This window comes from Eschrichtius robustus, chromosome 12, assembly GCF_028021215.1.
Source record: "Eschrichtius robustus isolate mEscRob2 chromosome 12, mEscRob2.pri, whole genome shotgun sequence".
NCBI classification, from domain to species: Eukaryota; Metazoa; Chordata; class Mammalia; order Artiodactyla; family Eschrichtiidae; genus Eschrichtius; species Eschrichtius robustus.
In genome coordinates this window covers 76253191-76268636 of record NC_090835.1, presented here as the reverse complement: position 1 = coordinate 76268636, position 15446 = coordinate 76253191, and the positions used below count along the sequence as shown (strand labels likewise).

The window sequence follows — 15446 nt, the reverse complement described above, 5'->3', positions numbered from 1 at the left end:
CCATTTGAAGGTTAGTGTCTTGGTCTTCCCAATCCCTTGACCCAGCAAATTCTGTAACTTCAAGGTACTCATAAAACTTCTGTTTATTTTGGCTTCTCCAATAAAATGTTGGCTCCCATGCCTTCAACTCTTCTTTGGGCATGAGGCCTAGACAGTGGGTTGGAGGGTGGGGAGTGTAGGGGTGTGGGGATGCATTACCCTGCAAAGTGACTGGGAGGTAGCAAAGCCAGCCACGGGAACAAAGAGCTCTGTTCTCCCGGTCCCCTGGCTCTGGCACTGGGCAGCTCCCAGCACCACACAGTGGACAGCATGCCCACCAGCCCTGTTGGTACCAGAAGTCGTCATAGGACAGTTCTTTCTTTAGCACCATCTCTAGAGGAAGCACCTTATTCAGTATCTCATTTGAGCATGAGAGCAGATAGATCCTGTGGCGAGGTCAGCTAAGAGGCTTCATTATCCATTTGAGAGATGACCAGACAGACCCAGAGAGGGAAAGCCACATGCCCAAGGTCACCCAGAAATCAGTGACAAAGCTGGGACCAGAACCCAGGGCCAGACTCAGTGGCTTCCCATCCAGGGCTCATCCCACAGCTCCTCACTGTTGCCCTAACCCAAGGGGCACCTTTATTTACAGAATCCCCCCAGCCATGAGAGGGGTGCCAGGATTCTCAGCAGCCCACTGCATTCTGGGAAGTTGCTCTGTTGCTGGAGGCCAAATAGTCAAGGCTGGATGAGCACAGAGAGGGGGCAACTCCAGGCCTGGGCAGGGGGCTCACTGCCCCCAGCCCTGGTCAGAGGGCCTGCCCTTCTGTTCTCCCAGCCCCTGCTGCAGAACTTCCCTGGAGGGCCTGCCCTTGATTCCATTCAGTCCTGGACCTGCTTCATGGGCATCTCTTCCTCCTGAGGGTTGGATGGGGCACTGAGGAGGAAGGAGTCATGAGCAATGATGGGGTTTATCCTCCCAGCCTACCGCCCCAGCCTGCCCCATAGGGCTGGCCTAGGGCTCCCCCCAGCTCTTGATACACAAACACATGTACTCCCACAAGTGACTCCCACACATGCTTGACCCATCCCTGACATGTAGGCATACCTGAGTGTGTGTACACATCCTTTTCTTCCTGGACACACACACAGGTACGGACTCATGTACACTTCTATACACGTAGTTTACATACCTCAGGTCACACACCCACGCACACTCGCATACATGCACCAGACACACATGTGCAGACATGTCTTCCTCTCTGAATCTTACCTAAGGTGTCAGGTACCTGAGCACCCATACCCACATGCATGTGCTCACACAGACACAGTCCTGTGCACACACCTCTTCCTCTCCACGTCTTGGATGGTCTCTGGTAGTTGTGCCTGCTTTGTCTCTGGTAGCAGGAGGGCAGTGCAGGCAGCCAGCAGGGCGATCCCCCCATAAGCGAGCTTGGGCAGTGACAGCCATACGCCGTCCAGCAAGGCTGCCAGTGGGGCCAAAGAGCCCCCCAGTCGGCCCACCAGTGCAGTCAGCCCCATCCCTGTCTGTCTGCTCAGAGAGAGAGGATGGAGGAGGGGGTTGGTGCTCACACCTACTTGCGGTCATGCCTCACGGGGCTCCCTTTCTGGGCTGGCAGGGCCTGGTGCCCCCTTCTCCCCAGACAGCTAAGAAAGCTGAGTCTTCTTTCAGGTGGTCTTCCCACCCACCTCCAGGCCAGGGGCCCCCAAGCCAGCACCCACCAGAGGATGGGCCCCCATTCTGATAGTACCGATCAGGTATTGCTGAAGGAAAAAAAAGTCATCAGAAAGAGGATGGGGAAAGGGTAGCGTGAAAGGAAGGGGTCAGCAGCTGGAACAGACCCTGCCATGTTAGAGGAGACACAAGGCTTTCTAAACATGCCCAGCTGCCTACCCATCTCCTCCCCACCTGTCAATAGCTACCTGAAAGGGCCAGGGCCTTATGTCCAGAGACAACCCCCAAGGGCAGTTCTGCTTGGGCTGTGTTGAGTAGGATGGGATGGACAGATGGGGCTTTTTGCGACTGTTTTCTTTTAAAGGAGGCCCAGAGAAGTTGTCTGACCTTGCTCAAGGTCACTTAGTAAGGAAGATTAAATGCCCCACCTCCTCCCAGACTTAGGCAAACACAGACAGCTCTGATTAGCTCTGTAAGGAATGGGCGACAGGGACTGGGGTGCAGTGTGTGTATGTAGGCGTGTTGGTAAGAGTTGTGACTAACAAGCCCTCCCTCCAGGTGGCTTGCCTGGGACGCCTCACCTGAGCACGGTAGGGTACAACTCCGACGTGAACAGGTAGGCAGTGGTGAAGGCAGCTTCAGAAAAACCTTTCCCCATCACCGCCAGGGCGGTGCTCCAGGACTTCACCTCTGGAGGAAAAGGGGTTCAGGCAGTGAGCAGGCCTTGCAGGAGAACCGAGGTTCTCCCAGGATAGGAGGTGGAGCCTCCGGAGAGGGCTGGACTTAACTGGCCTTGAGTCGGGGCTTCCGGGAAAGGGCGGGGGCGGGGGGGGGGGGGCGGGGGGGCGGTTCTCGGCCAGGAGGCGGGGCCTACGGGAATGGGCGGGGCTTGGGGCGGGTCTCACCGGAGGACACCAGCAGCCTGAAGCCCAAGGCGAGGGCGGCGCCGAGCAGCGTTCCTGCCAGCGTGAGGCGGCGTCCAGCGTGGCGCACCGACAGGTAGACCAGCAGCTTGGAGGGCAGCTCCACGGCCCCGAAGAGCAGCTGCGTCTGGTACACGTTCAGCCCCAGTCCCGACACATCCAGGCTCACGCCATAATAGGAAAAGTTCACTCCAAACCTGACGGGGGTCGCGATACCACTCAGGGGTCCTCCTTCGCGCCCCCTTGTCCTCTCAGGAGCCTTGGCCTTTTAGAGGGACCGTCTCCCCCACCTTCGGAGCCCGCTGCCCACGGTCTTCCGTGTCCCCATAATCCCTTCTGAGTGTGCAGCACATGCCAGTAGCCCAAGCACCTTTACCTAATCTTCACAGCAACCCTGTGAGATAGGAACTAATAGCGTCCGGTTGTACAGAAGAGGCACTGAGGCTCAGAGTGTTAATTGACCTGTCAAAGGGCTCACAGTAAGGAGGTGGCAGAGCCTGAATTTAACCCCACGTGTCTCTGATGCCTGCTCCGTCCTGACCTCCCAGAGCCCCTTCCCCACTAGAGGCGGATCCTCCTGCCATCCGCAGTTAGTTTCACTTGTCCCTTGTCCTCTCACACTCAGCACCAGTGGAGTGTGCCCCTCCCCCACCCCACCAGGCCCAGGTCAGCCCCCTCCTCACCACACCACCATGCAGCACAATGAGATGTGTCGCAGCCTTGGTGTCCGGAACAGGTCTAGGTATGAGGGTCTTCGGACCACTCGCTCCGCAGCAGCCACTTTGCTCAGAGCCTGGTGAGGAAGGAGAAGAGTTTGTGACATCGGAGTTGGCTATGTGGCCTGAGCAAGCAAGGCACCTTGTTCTCCCTGGGTCTCCATCCTTCTCTTCTGCAGTAGTGGGGGAGGGGATGCACGTGGGAGCTGAGTAGGGTGGGCCCTGAGTCAAGGGTGTGGCCCACTAGGGCCAGTAGGACATCCTGAAGAGTTTGGAACACTCCACTGGGGGTCAGGAGCTTTTCTTGCACACAGAGTGGACCCCAGGAAGGGGACCCTTGACACAGGGCACACACACACACACACACACACACACGTGTACTTGCATGCACTCACACATACATTCACTCTTACCTCCTGGCTCAGGCCGTCCTCACCCAGAGGCCGCCCATTGAGCCTGGCACAGCGGAGCAGGTACCTGTGGGCCTCTTCCACACGACCCTGGGTCAGAAGCCAGCGTGCAGACTCAGGCACCCACCTGGGGGGTCAGGAGGAGGCCCTTCAGTCAGAGCGCCCTAAGCCACATCTCCCTCCTGGGCACACCACAGGCTGTCAGCTTCCAGGCTCTTCCCCACACAGTCCTCTCAGCCTGGAATGTGTTCTCTTCCCAAGCCCTCCTCACCTGATGAACTATTATTCATCCCTTAAGGCCCAATTTCAAAGCCACCTCTTCCCACTCTTCCTTGCCCAGGCCTAGGTCCTCCACAGCCTGGGAGTCCCTTCTCTACTCAACTGAATTGGTCTTGCTCCCAAAACCTCAGCCCCCAGGACCAGCTACCCACTTCACCCACAGGTGACAGGAGGGCATAGGATGAAAGAGAGACAGACATACAGACATACCCACAGGGATCATCCAAAACCAGTTCATTTTGGGTAGGCAATGAAATGCCCATCTCACCCAGCCCCCCACCCTCCTGCTTGGACTCCCTACCCCTGTGCTGGCTTTGCCACCACCCCCACCCCTCCAGGGCGCCAGCCTGTCTGTGCTTGGCTCTGTCTCTTCTGTCACTCATGTGTTCATCTCTATCTGTGCCTCTGAGTCTGCCTTTCTGTCCTGGTCTCTCACTGTCTCTCAGTGGTTCTGCCTGTCATTCCATCTCTATCTCTCTATATTTTGTTCCCTGTTTCTCTGCTTCACATGCCTGGTGCCATCTTCTGTGTATTGATCTCTGTCTCTCTTTCTCTCTGTTGGTCACTGACAGTTTCTCTTCATTTCTCAGTCTGTCTTCGAATCTCAGCCTCTGATTAATTCTGTCTGTGGCCTCCTGTATCTCCCACTCCCCAGCTACCCCCAGGTCTCACCAGATGCTGAGGATGCCTGGGGCACAAGGCAGGGTGACAGCCAGCAGAAGCCATCGCCAGTCCCGTATCAGGTAGCCGACCAGTGCCAACAGCATCACACCCCCTGTCCAGAAGGTGCTGCTCAGGACGCCTGCCACAGTACGGTGTCCCACGTCCAGCCACTCCAGCTCTGGACCCAGGGCGCGGTTGAAGACAGGAAGACAGTTAGCAAGGGCCAGATGGGCTCAGTCTCACCCTTGACAACTGCCTCCCTGCAGTCTTCTAGGCCCTACCCGTCCTTTGCCTGCCTCACCCAGTGGCATCACGATGATGGTGAAGCCAGCCAGAGCCGTGCCAGTGAGGGTGCGAGTGATGGCAAACATGGTGTAGCTGACTGAGGCTGCAGATGCCAGGCCCAGCACCAGGGAACTCACATAGGCCACGAGCAGCAGACGGCGCCGCCCAAACCTGCACAGGGGTCATGCAGGGTCAGCGCCCTGCAGAAGGGAAGTCCCAAGACAGAGGTATACTAGGCCCATACCCCAGCTAGTGGAAAGGGTTCCCCACCCCACACCCTTATTGGCCCCCCTACCTCACCCCACCTGTCAGACAGGTATCCGAAGGCCACGGCCCCCACCAGCACACCGGCGAAGAAGAAGGTGGAAGTGGCTCTGTTCAGGCCTTTCTGCTCACACACCAGGTCCCACTGCAGGGACAGGCAGGGAGGGGCCTCCTATGGGCACAGGGCCCTCTCCAGCTGGTACCAATCCCTCTTCTCCTAGACCCCAGGTTCTTCTGAGGTCAACTGTGCCATCCTGGTACCTCCATGTCAGATAGCCCCCAACTATTCACCCCAGCTTGGGGGGTGGAAAACTTTGCCCCTCCCCAATTCTGCAGCCTCAGTGTCTTCCCATAGAAGGCCTTGACCGTGACAACAGGAGTTCTGCTCCTTCCCAGAGAGACTCTGCCCCCACCTGCACTCCTCTAGATGGATTATGCAAATCCTAGACCTGGGGCCCGGAAAAAAGGAAGAGAGAGGAATCCTCTATTGTTTCTCCACCTCTTACTACAGAAACACCCTTCTCAAATCTCTGCCCCAGCTCCCTAGAGCCATCTTAGCCCTCACCTGCCCTAATCACCTCGCAATTAATAATAGCAGCTCTCACATAGGGGCTTCACTACAAGCCAGGAACGAAGCTCAGTGCTTTGAATTTCTAGATCCCATCTACAGATTGGTAAACTGAGACTCTAAATGGTAAAATAATGTGTCTAATGCCCACATGGTAATCACCCAAGGCAATGGCAGGCCCATCCACTCGCATGTCCCCCAACCTCCCAGCACGGGTACCTCGGTTGCAATGGTGGAGGAGAATTCCGAGTGGTCGTACTCCCAGCCCTGAGGGCAGGGCACTGTGGAGGGCTCACCCTCCAGCTGCTCCCCAGGGCTCTGCCCCCCTCCCCACAGCGTGGTGTTGGGGAGCGCCTGGAGAGGGGTGAAGAGGAGGCAGGAGCTGAGCCTGCCATCAGGCTCCCGGGGCAGGTGGGCCTCCACCCACTCGTCCTGGTGACTGAAGTTGGCAGGGACTCCAGGCAGGGCACAGCGGTGGGCTGGCACAGCAGCCAGGAAGATGGGCAGGAGGAAGTGCATGGGCAGCAGCACACGGGGCAGTGCCAGCAGTGCCACGTTCCGCAGCTGGAAGGGTCCAAAGCCTCCCACCTTGTGTAGCAGCTCCTCGAATCCCATGCTGCCCACCCACCAACCTTCTCCAGCACGGACTCCCTCTGTAGTGCCCAGCCCAGCTCAAACTGCCCACCACTTGGACCCTTGGACTCTGGAGGCGGGAGTAGACTGACTGATGAGCAGAGAGCCTGCAGCCAGAATCCAGCCCTCAGGGGCTGGCCCAGGATTGGGCCCTCCCAGGCCACCCAGGTCTCCAGGGATCCCTGCCTGTCTGGCCCAGTGCCTGGGGGGAAGGGCTGCCATCCATTCAGAGGTCACTGACTCTGTGGCTCTGGGACTTACATATTGGTGCTCAAGGACCAAGTGGGGCAACCTTGGGCTGCCATGATGGGGTAGCTGGGTATGTAGGAGGTGAGGCCCTAGCCCCTTGGTCAGCAGAGCTTCCAAGGGTCCCTAAAAGGGGAGGTCCCCTGGAGCATAGTGCCAGCTCTCCCTGGATGCCCTTTGTCCTGTGAAGCCTTAGTTCAGTTTTGTCTATTTGCAGCCACAGCCTGACCAGCAGCTCAGGATGCAAGACTGACAGCCAGGCCCTAACCAGGTGAAGGGTTCTTCCTGCTGAGCCACAAGGCCTCCCTGTACCCCTACCCGGAGCTTATGCCCTGGCCTGAGACACACCTGGAACCACATTGGACAGCCTGGCTGATCTGGGGGTCCGAGACCTATCACCCTCCCACTTCTTCACTCAGGGGCTCTTCCCATATACACAGTCCCTTCTGCCTGCCCTCTGCCCCTATTTCAGGAGCTTCCTAGATCACCCCGTGGTGTCTGGGGGGTGGTGGTAGGGAAGGAAAGGGTTTGCCAAGGTCCTGGCATAGTTGCCTGCAATGAATGCCTAAGACTCAGAATTTGTCTGACTCCCCACTCAGTTCTCATTCATGTCCCCCTGCTGCGAAAGCACAGGGAAAGCCAGCAATGTCAGATTTATTCTGATCTGATTCTCCAAACACCAGGTTGGCAAATAAGCTTCTAAAGAGCCCAAGCTACAAAAATATTTGAAAACCTCTTATTTAATCTAGTCCCCACTTTGAAGAGTTAAGAAAAACTGTTTGGGAGGCTGGGAACACGGCTTGCTGGGTTCACACAGTGACTCAGCAGCAGAGCTGCAGAGAGGACCAGGACCCCTGACTCTTGCCCGGGCCTTTGACCCAAGCTGCTGAACTGGAGATGTTCCAGTCTGCCCTAGGCTGGGCTCCCTGAGAAAGCTCTGGGAAAAGAGCTAAATTGTTGACATGGTGTGTGTTAATGGTGATGCTAATAGGCTTGGGAGTGAGGGCAGTGATTTGGTGGTGGTGACAGGAGGTGATAATAGTAAAAGATATTGAGTCTCTAGTGCGACCTCAGCATTCGGTAAGGTACAAAGATGCCTCGGCCACAGTCCCTGCCCCCAGTGAGCGTGCAGTCTGGCGAGAGGATTAAAACAAGTGATACAACCCCCCCTGCCTCCAGTCTCACCCGTCTCAACACACCCACCACAATGAACATTTTAAAACACAAATCTGACAGGGTAATGTCTCTGTTTAAAACCCTTCACCATGGTACTTCCCTGGCGGTCCAGTGATTAAGACTCCGCCTTCCAATGAAGGGGGTGCGGGTTCAATCCCTGGTCAGGGAGCTAGGATACCACATGCCTCTCGGCCAAAAAACCAAAACATAAAACAGAAGCAATATTGTAACAAATTCAATAAAGACTTTTTAAATGGTCCACATCAAAAGCAAACAAACAAAAAACCCCTCACGAGCTCCCTCTGCTGGAGGGTGGAAGTCCAGCTCCCTAGCTTGGCCATATGACCCTCCATATGACTCCTATCCCCAAGCCTGTCTCTGACCCCTCCCCACCATGCCCCATTCCCTCCAGTACCATGGGTGCGGTCCTGAGGGCAGCCCTGGCCTCCCTCCTATTCACCTGGTGGATGCCCCAGCCACTCTGGAGACCAGCTCAAGAGTGAGAAACTCCTTCCCTCTTGCTCTCACCCATATGCGACCCCCACATTGTTGGTTCCTCCCTCATTTGATACTATGTAATCATTTCTATAACAATATAGAATACCATAACTGTTTGTGGTTCCTGAGAGGTAAGTTTTGCAGCCATCTCATCACCATGGTCCCTCCAGCGACTCCACAGGGGAATACTCTGAGGTTTTTCCACAGCCAGAGAGAACAGCCAATGAGGCCAACCCTGGGCATTGGCTGTGGTGCCTTCATTTTCACAGTGGAGGGTTCTCTCCTGCCTTAACATGAGACGTAGCTAATAGTCACCTCTCTCTCTTTGCATTGGCTTCTAGGCAACTCAGATCTAAATCTGAAGCCCCTTTCTACAGAGAGTAATTTGACATTAACTGTACCCCCGGCTTCATCTTATTCCCTGCCTCCACCCCATATGGCAGCTCTCCTCTCTGATGTCATCAAGGAATGGTGGTGACAATGACCGTGATGTTTGGAGGCTGGAAAAGCAAGGACAAGCAAGGTAGGAAATGCCAGGAGTCTAACCAGAGTACTGATCAGCTCTGAATCACCAGTCAAGAGCTGGTTTTGATTAAATTTTTAACCATCCCCATGCCCCTCCAACCTGGGAATCCAAACTTGGGCTCAGAGGCCAAGATAGAAGGAGACCCTCATTTATACCAGACTAGATGAGAAGGAGCCTTGTGCACTGGAAAAACAACAACTCCTTACTTGAAATTACGCTAGAACTGTTGGAGGGTTTGGGAAAGAATAAGTTCCTGGGGTAAACAATTCCCTATTTGGGATTGCCTGCAATAGAGACTTCTTACACTTTAGTGTTTCTTACTCTTTTGCCTCTCTCTCCACTGAGTGACCTCCCTATCTTACTTGGGGCTTCACTGACCATTAATCATTGCTACAATCCAGGTAATCATTTCCTACATTGATGATGGTGGTAATGACAGAATCCATTGTAGTGGGAAATATGGTGATGGTATGGATGGTATGCCAGCGATGGAGGTGGGAATACTGATGGCAGAAATGATGGTGATTGGAATAGGGATGAAGGGTATGGGGCTAGGGATAGTGGTAATAGTGATGTGGTTATGAGGGCAGTGGTGGTGATGAGGATTATGTGGTAGATGATACTGATGGTGGTGGTGGTGGTGGTGGTGGTGGTGATGATGGTGAAAATGGTGGCGGTGGTCATGTTGAAGATATATAAGCTCCTGGAGAACAAGAATTTTGTCTCTCTTGTTAATCGTGTCATCAGAGCCTAGTGGTGGTGATGGCGATGGTGGTGGTGACTGCAGGTGATGGAGAAGGATATCTGTGATTTGAGTGATAAGGGTGCTGGTAGTGGTGGGTAATAGAGTTAGAAGTAGGTAATGGAGATAGAGGTGGTGATTGTGGTAAAATTGATGGTGGTGGCAATGGGTGATGTTACACTGCTTTGGGCTTAATTGTACATGGGCTGGAGAGGAATGCAGAAGATGCCACCTGGAACGGATGAAAATGGGCTTGTCTCATATTTCCCTCTGACTAATGGCCAAATTCCAATGACCATGCAGATTCTCCTCCCCCATCACCACATCACCATGGGCAAGACTAGGCTCCTGCATCGGCTGAGGACTTAGAAGTTCATCTTGACCACCCTTCAGTCTTGGCTTGGTCTCAGCTCTTATCCTGGCCTTGACTCCTGAGTAGCCAATGGGAAAATCTCAGCAGGCCCCAGTGTATGACGATCAGAGACATGACATCCTCCACATTCCCACTCTGGTCTCTTTTTTCCAGAGTGTCCCCCAAGGACCTCTCTTTACTAACAAAGGCCCCTCCAGTGTCCTGGGTCTTTTGGCCCCTATCAAGCCCCTGATTGAGGAACCTTGCTCAGGCCACTCATTTCTCTGTGCCGCTGTCCTCAGAGCTCTCTTGGCCCTAGAACAGAAAAGATAGTCTTTCTGAGGGAGTGGAGAGAAGGTCAGTGGGGGGCTGGGCAGGTCCTCACCTGTGGAGCCAAGCTGTGAGCGAAGTGAGTGTGCCTTGCAGGTCTCAGGCTCCTGGGGGAGGAGGGCGGGCAGGGGTTCTCCGTAACCCTCTAAAGCTGTCCTCCTTGGCATAGCCCACCCCTGCCGCAGGCTTGGTCCTGCCCCCCCTCACTCCTCTCTCTACTCCCCGAATCACACCAGTGACCACCACACTGAACTACACATAGTCCTCACACCTCCACACCTTGCCCCCGCTGCTCTTTATGTGCCCAACTCCTGTTTCTCCTTCAAAATTCAGTCTAAGAGTCATATTCATCTGAGGGCCTTCCTTCAAGTTTGCAGTCTGGCCTGGGAGGCCCTACCTGAGCCTCATGTATCAGCGCACATAGAGCCTCGTGTAAAGTGAAAGTTAATTTACAGCCACCTCCTAGAGGGCACACTCTGCCTTGTCTCAGTTCCTGGATGGTGTCCCATGTCTGGCATAGCCTCTGGTACATGTGGGGCTCAGAATTAGTTGAACGAATGAATGATTGAAGGAATTCTAAACAGCAATGAATGAATAGTCCTTGGCATTCTTTCATTCATTCATAATAATAAAAGAAATTAAAAAATAGAACAAGATATAATTTTTCATCTACTTGATTATTCTGGGGATTTCTCCTAGAATTAGACTTGTAGACGTAAGCAAAGATTGGAGCCAGCATGTTGATTTTGGCACTATTTGAAATAGTGAGAAGTTGGAAAGATTCTAATGAAAGCACAATGTGGAGCTGGTTAGATAGATGATAGAACATTCATGCCATGGACCATTACGTAGCCATTAAAAAGAACACGAGGATCCTGCTACGTTGCTGGTGGGAAAGTAAAATGGTATAGCCCTTGTGGAAAAGTTTGGTAATTCCTCAACCTATTAAACATAGAGTTACCATATGACCCAGCAATTCTACTTCTATATTCTACCTATATACTTAGAATATATACCCAAGAGAAATGAAAACATATGCTCACACAAACACTCGTAAATGAATGTTCATAGCAGCATTATCCATAATAACCAAAAGGTAGAAGCAACCCAAAGTCCATCAGTTGGTGAATGGATAAACAAAATGTTGTCTGTCCATACAACAGAATATCATTCAGCCCTAAAAAGGAATGAAGTACTGATAAAAACTAAATATGATGAACCTTGGAAACATTCACCTTGGAAGCTGTGTAAAGAAGGCAGTCACAAAGAGCCACATATGGTGTGATTCCAGTGATATGAAATGTCCAAAATAGGCAAATCTATATAGAGCCAGAAAGTAGATTAGTGATTGCCTAGGGCTGGAGGGGTTGGGGGGAAATGGGAGTGACTGCTATAGGTATGGAGTTTCTTTCTGAGGTGATGTAAATGTTCTAAAATTGATTGTGATGATTGGTTGTACAACTCTATGATATACTAAAAACAAGGAAGATCTGTATTTTAAGACATTGTTGGGTGTAAAAATCATGTTTCAGAATAGTAGGTGTAATATGCTCCTCTATTTATAAGAAATATATATGGAGAGAGTGCTATTATTATAAACATAAAAGAAGGGCTGAGATGGTATACACCAAGTGGTTCACAGGGGTTACCTGTAGATGGTCACATTTGTGGATGGGAGGCTTTCACGTTTTATTTTATATGCTTTTAGCACTTGCCTTTTTACTACAAATATGACCTGCTTTTGACATTTTTGAACAAGAAGGAAGGTAAAAGCACGTGGGGGCCCCACTGAAAGCTAGTGAATCAGACCCTAGAGCCCCCTTGCATCACGTCAAAAGAAAGGGGGGCCCAGGAAGTCACGGAGGGAAACAGGAGATGGTTACACAGGTTCTGGAATGTCAGAGCTGTGGTGGAGTGGTCTTCTCGGAGGGAGAGCAGGACATCAAAGCCTGGGCCCTTCTCCCTCTGATCCCAGACAGGGCTGGGAGCCTACCCTGGGACAGAAATTGCTTACGTATTGCCTAGGTGAAAGATTCACACATAGTGAACCTAGGATCCAAAATGCAAAAAGTACAGCAAGTACACTACACTGCAGCCTCCCTTCCCCCAGCTCGCCTCCCAAAGCAACCAGAGGCCTCTAACTCATCTACACAGTTGGACATTACACACACAGTTCTTTTACTGTATACAAAAAGCCACCTCCTTCATTGTAGAGCTTCACAGTACCCCACGATGTCACATGGGTGGCCATGTTCTACTAACAGGCCCCAATTAATGGACATTTAGATGGCTTCTGAGCGCTTGCTTTTACAGGTCTACAGTCTCTTACCCAAACCATTGAAAATCTTTTAGAATCCAGAATATATTAATATTTAGAAAGGCAATTCAGTGCATATTCCATATATTATGAAACACCCTAGTAGGATCTAAGGCAGTGCCGTGCAATCAAACACATTAATATTTCCACTGCAAACATGTATGATAAATGGAATTAATAAAGACTATAAATGGTCTTGGCAGGTTTTGATACCAAATGAGTTTATGCCAATCTAATGGGAAGACTCCCAAGTTTCAGAACTTTTTGGCTTTCGGAATTGCAGATGAGGCTTTGCAGAGTTCAAAGAATGCTGCCATGAATAACTTGGGACACATATCATTTTGCAAGTTTACAGGTATATCCATAGGATACATTTCTAGGAGTGGAGGCTCTGTTCATTTGTGATTTTCATAGATTTTGTTAGAATAATGACCATTTATCTTCCTTGCCTGTAAGCTGCTGTACTTTATGGTTTTCCAAACACTTGTACTTTTGTCTGTTAATTTTGGGGGCAATGAAAATTCTTCCTCCCTCCCTCTCTGCACAAAGCTAGACTTAGAGTCTCTGGGAGCCAGGGGAGCCAAGAGAGCCTGAGCTTTGCTGTCAGAGACAGCAGGACCATCCCCTTCTACCAGTGTAACCCTGAGCAAATTTCCGGTATCCATCCTGAGCTTCCATATCCTTTTCTGTAGACAATCTGCCTCCATGACAGTCCCTCCCCACTTTCCCACCAACCTGCTCTCTTCTCTCCTGTCTACCCCCAGCCCCAGGGCCTGGGCTTTGCCCTCTCTCCCAAAGGAAAAAGAGTCCAGGCCAACAGAAAGAAAGGTCCACAGGCTTTTTAATGGTGTGATGGCTACTTCCCTTCCGAGACCCGATCTAATCATGACAGGGGCTTCCAGGGGGTGGGGGTGAGGGGTGGACAGGTGCAAGGTGGGCAGAGGCCATGCAGTGACTAGGAGGGGTTGGGGAGGGTGTTACATTCTTTTTGGCATGTAAACATTCTTCAGTGGCTTCCCCAGGGGGAGGGCAAGGGCAACTCTCTGCCCCCTACCCCGTGGCCACCAGGGCTGGTCCCCGGAGCTGAGAAGACTGAGCAAGCCAGGCCCCTGCGAGGATCTGGGAAGGGGGCAGCCCACGTGTTTGGGGCCCGGCTCCTCGCCTGCACCTTCTTCGTGCACAGTGCGGCTGGGGAGGGGAGGCATGTTTTGGGGTGAGCAGACCTGCATCCGAGCCAGTGACACAGGCTGTGGTGATGAGGAAATGCTGGAGGGGTGTGGTGGTGGTGGTGGTGTGACACTCTTTTATAGAGAAGGCGCTCAGGACTGGGAAGGCTTGGTGGCGGGGAATGGGTGCCCAAGGGGGAAGAAGCTGCAGCTGGGGGTGGGGGCACTGGAAGGTGTGGTTTCCTCTGCCCTGGATCCTTCTGAGGGAGAAGAGCAGAGTCAGTCCCCTAGCCCCCTCGCACACTCGCCCCTTCCTCTCCTCCCCCCACCTCAGTGACATTCAATGACGCAGAGGCCTGAGGTCAGTTGGGAGCCCTAGGGAGGTCCGGAATCCCAAAGGCAGACAGGGTTTTGTGTCTCTGCCCAGCTCCAGTGCTGGGTGAAGCTAGAGGGTGGGATGGGCCTGGGGCTCTCTCAGGCCGCCCCCTTTTCCCTCCCAACACCAAACCAGGGTGTTGTTGGTCCTGGGGCAGGGGTGAGGCTGGGGGCCCTACATTCACAGTTCGGTTGGTGGCAAGGAGCAGGCCCAGGACCTGGGCACCAGGGGTCATGCCCTGGTCCCCACCTGGTACGAGCTGATTGTCATTCGGAGAAGCTCTAGGTGGGAGGGAGTGGCCCTTCCTCCACCCCCTCTGCTGGATCCAGAGGGCAGCAGAGGCCTTGGGAGGGTCTCGGGTTGACAAAGAGGGCTCTGTCCAGAGAGGTTTCCTGAGTGTTCTGGGAGCTTCTGCGTCAGCGTAGGGTGAACCTCGAAGGCCATCCACCCTGGAGTCCTCCCCTGGGCTGGTCTGCAGAGAAACCACCACCTTCGCATAGAAGCAGCTGCCCAAGCTGCCGACTCTCCATCAGGGGCTTCAGCTGGCACCACCAGGCTTCTCTCGGGGCAAATTTCCTCATGGGCATCCTTCTAAGTGACGGTGGCTGGATGCTGCCAGATCACTAGGGCAGGCTGGGACCTTTCTTCCTCTTCCCTTGGTTGTCTTGCCTTGCTCTCTGTGACCCAGGGAAGAACAGAGGGGCCAGGCCAGGGGGCAGAGGCTGTGTGTGCTGAGGATGGAGAAGGCCTGCAGGGGACCTGTCCCAGATAGGCAGGGTTGGCTATCCCTTCTGCAGCCCCTTGGCCCGGATGTAGGCAGTTGAGGCTGATGATGAGTTGGGATGAACTATGCAGGAGCCAGACCCAGGAGGAGGCCCCATATCCATTCATGGAGCAGCAGAGGCCTCACCCGCTGCAGGGACTGCTCAGCCGCATGGGTTGGGATTAGGACAAGAGGGGACAGGCTGAAGGGTGAGCTGGAGGCAGAGGGGACTGGGGCTGGACCTATCACACAAGCATACAGTCTGGAAGTTAGAAGGGCCTTTCTGCCTTGAGTCCAGGGGCCAGCTGTCTGTCTGTCTCTCTGCCTATTTCTGCTCTCTCTCCCACTGGGGAAGATGATGGTCTGATCCAGCCTACTCCCCACAGGCAGGAGGACAGGGAGGGTGACCCAGCTAGAACTGAGTCCCTGAATCTCCAAAGGGCCAGTGCAGAGAAGATGATAACCAGCCATTCTCCACCTCCACTGAATTCAGGAGAGAGAGAAGTTGGCTGAAACTGCAGTAGGCAAGATTGAG

General features: G+C 53.3%; 1 protein-coding gene across 2 annotated transcripts; it reads right to left on the bottom strand.

Annotated features, from left to right (window-relative positions):
- Window positions 1–800: 800 nt before the first annotated feature.
- Window positions 801–6401, bottom strand: SLC22A7 (solute carrier family 22 member 7). 2 transcript variants are annotated; one of them, XM_068559385.1, is made up of 10 exons: window positions 6000–6401; window positions 5260–5363; window positions 4971–5125; window positions 4679–4847; window positions 3731–3854; window positions 3285–3394; window positions 2584–2798; window positions 2260–2368; window positions 1328–1534; window positions 801–919 (listed from the first exon to the last, which is right to left on the bottom strand). In XM_068559385.1, the coding sequence occupies exons 1-10, from the start codon at window positions 6399–6401 to the stop codon at window positions 865–867; spliced, it is 1650 nt and encodes a 549-aa protein (XP_068415486.1). In that variant the 3' UTR covers window positions 801–864. The 2 variants fall into 2 exon arrangements, with proteins under 2 accessions (XP_068415486.1, XP_068415487.1); XM_068559386.1 differs by having other exon boundaries at window positions 6006–6401.
- Between the last annotated feature and the right edge of the window lie 9045 nt (window positions 6402–15446).

Coding starts and splice junctions, on each gene's coding strand:
- SLC22A7 (XM_068559385.1), bottom strand. CDS start 6,401: ATGGGATTCGAGGAGCTGCTACACAAGGTGGGAGGCTTTGGACCCTTC. Junction 3,855..4,678: donor CCAGGCATCCTCAGCATCTG/GTGAGACCTGGG, acceptor CTGACCCCCCAG/GTGGGTGCCTGAGTCTGCAC. Junction 3,395..3,730: donor AGGACGGCCTGAGCCAGGAG/GTAAGAGTGAAT, acceptor CTTCCTCACCAG/GCTCTGAGCAAAGTGGCTGC.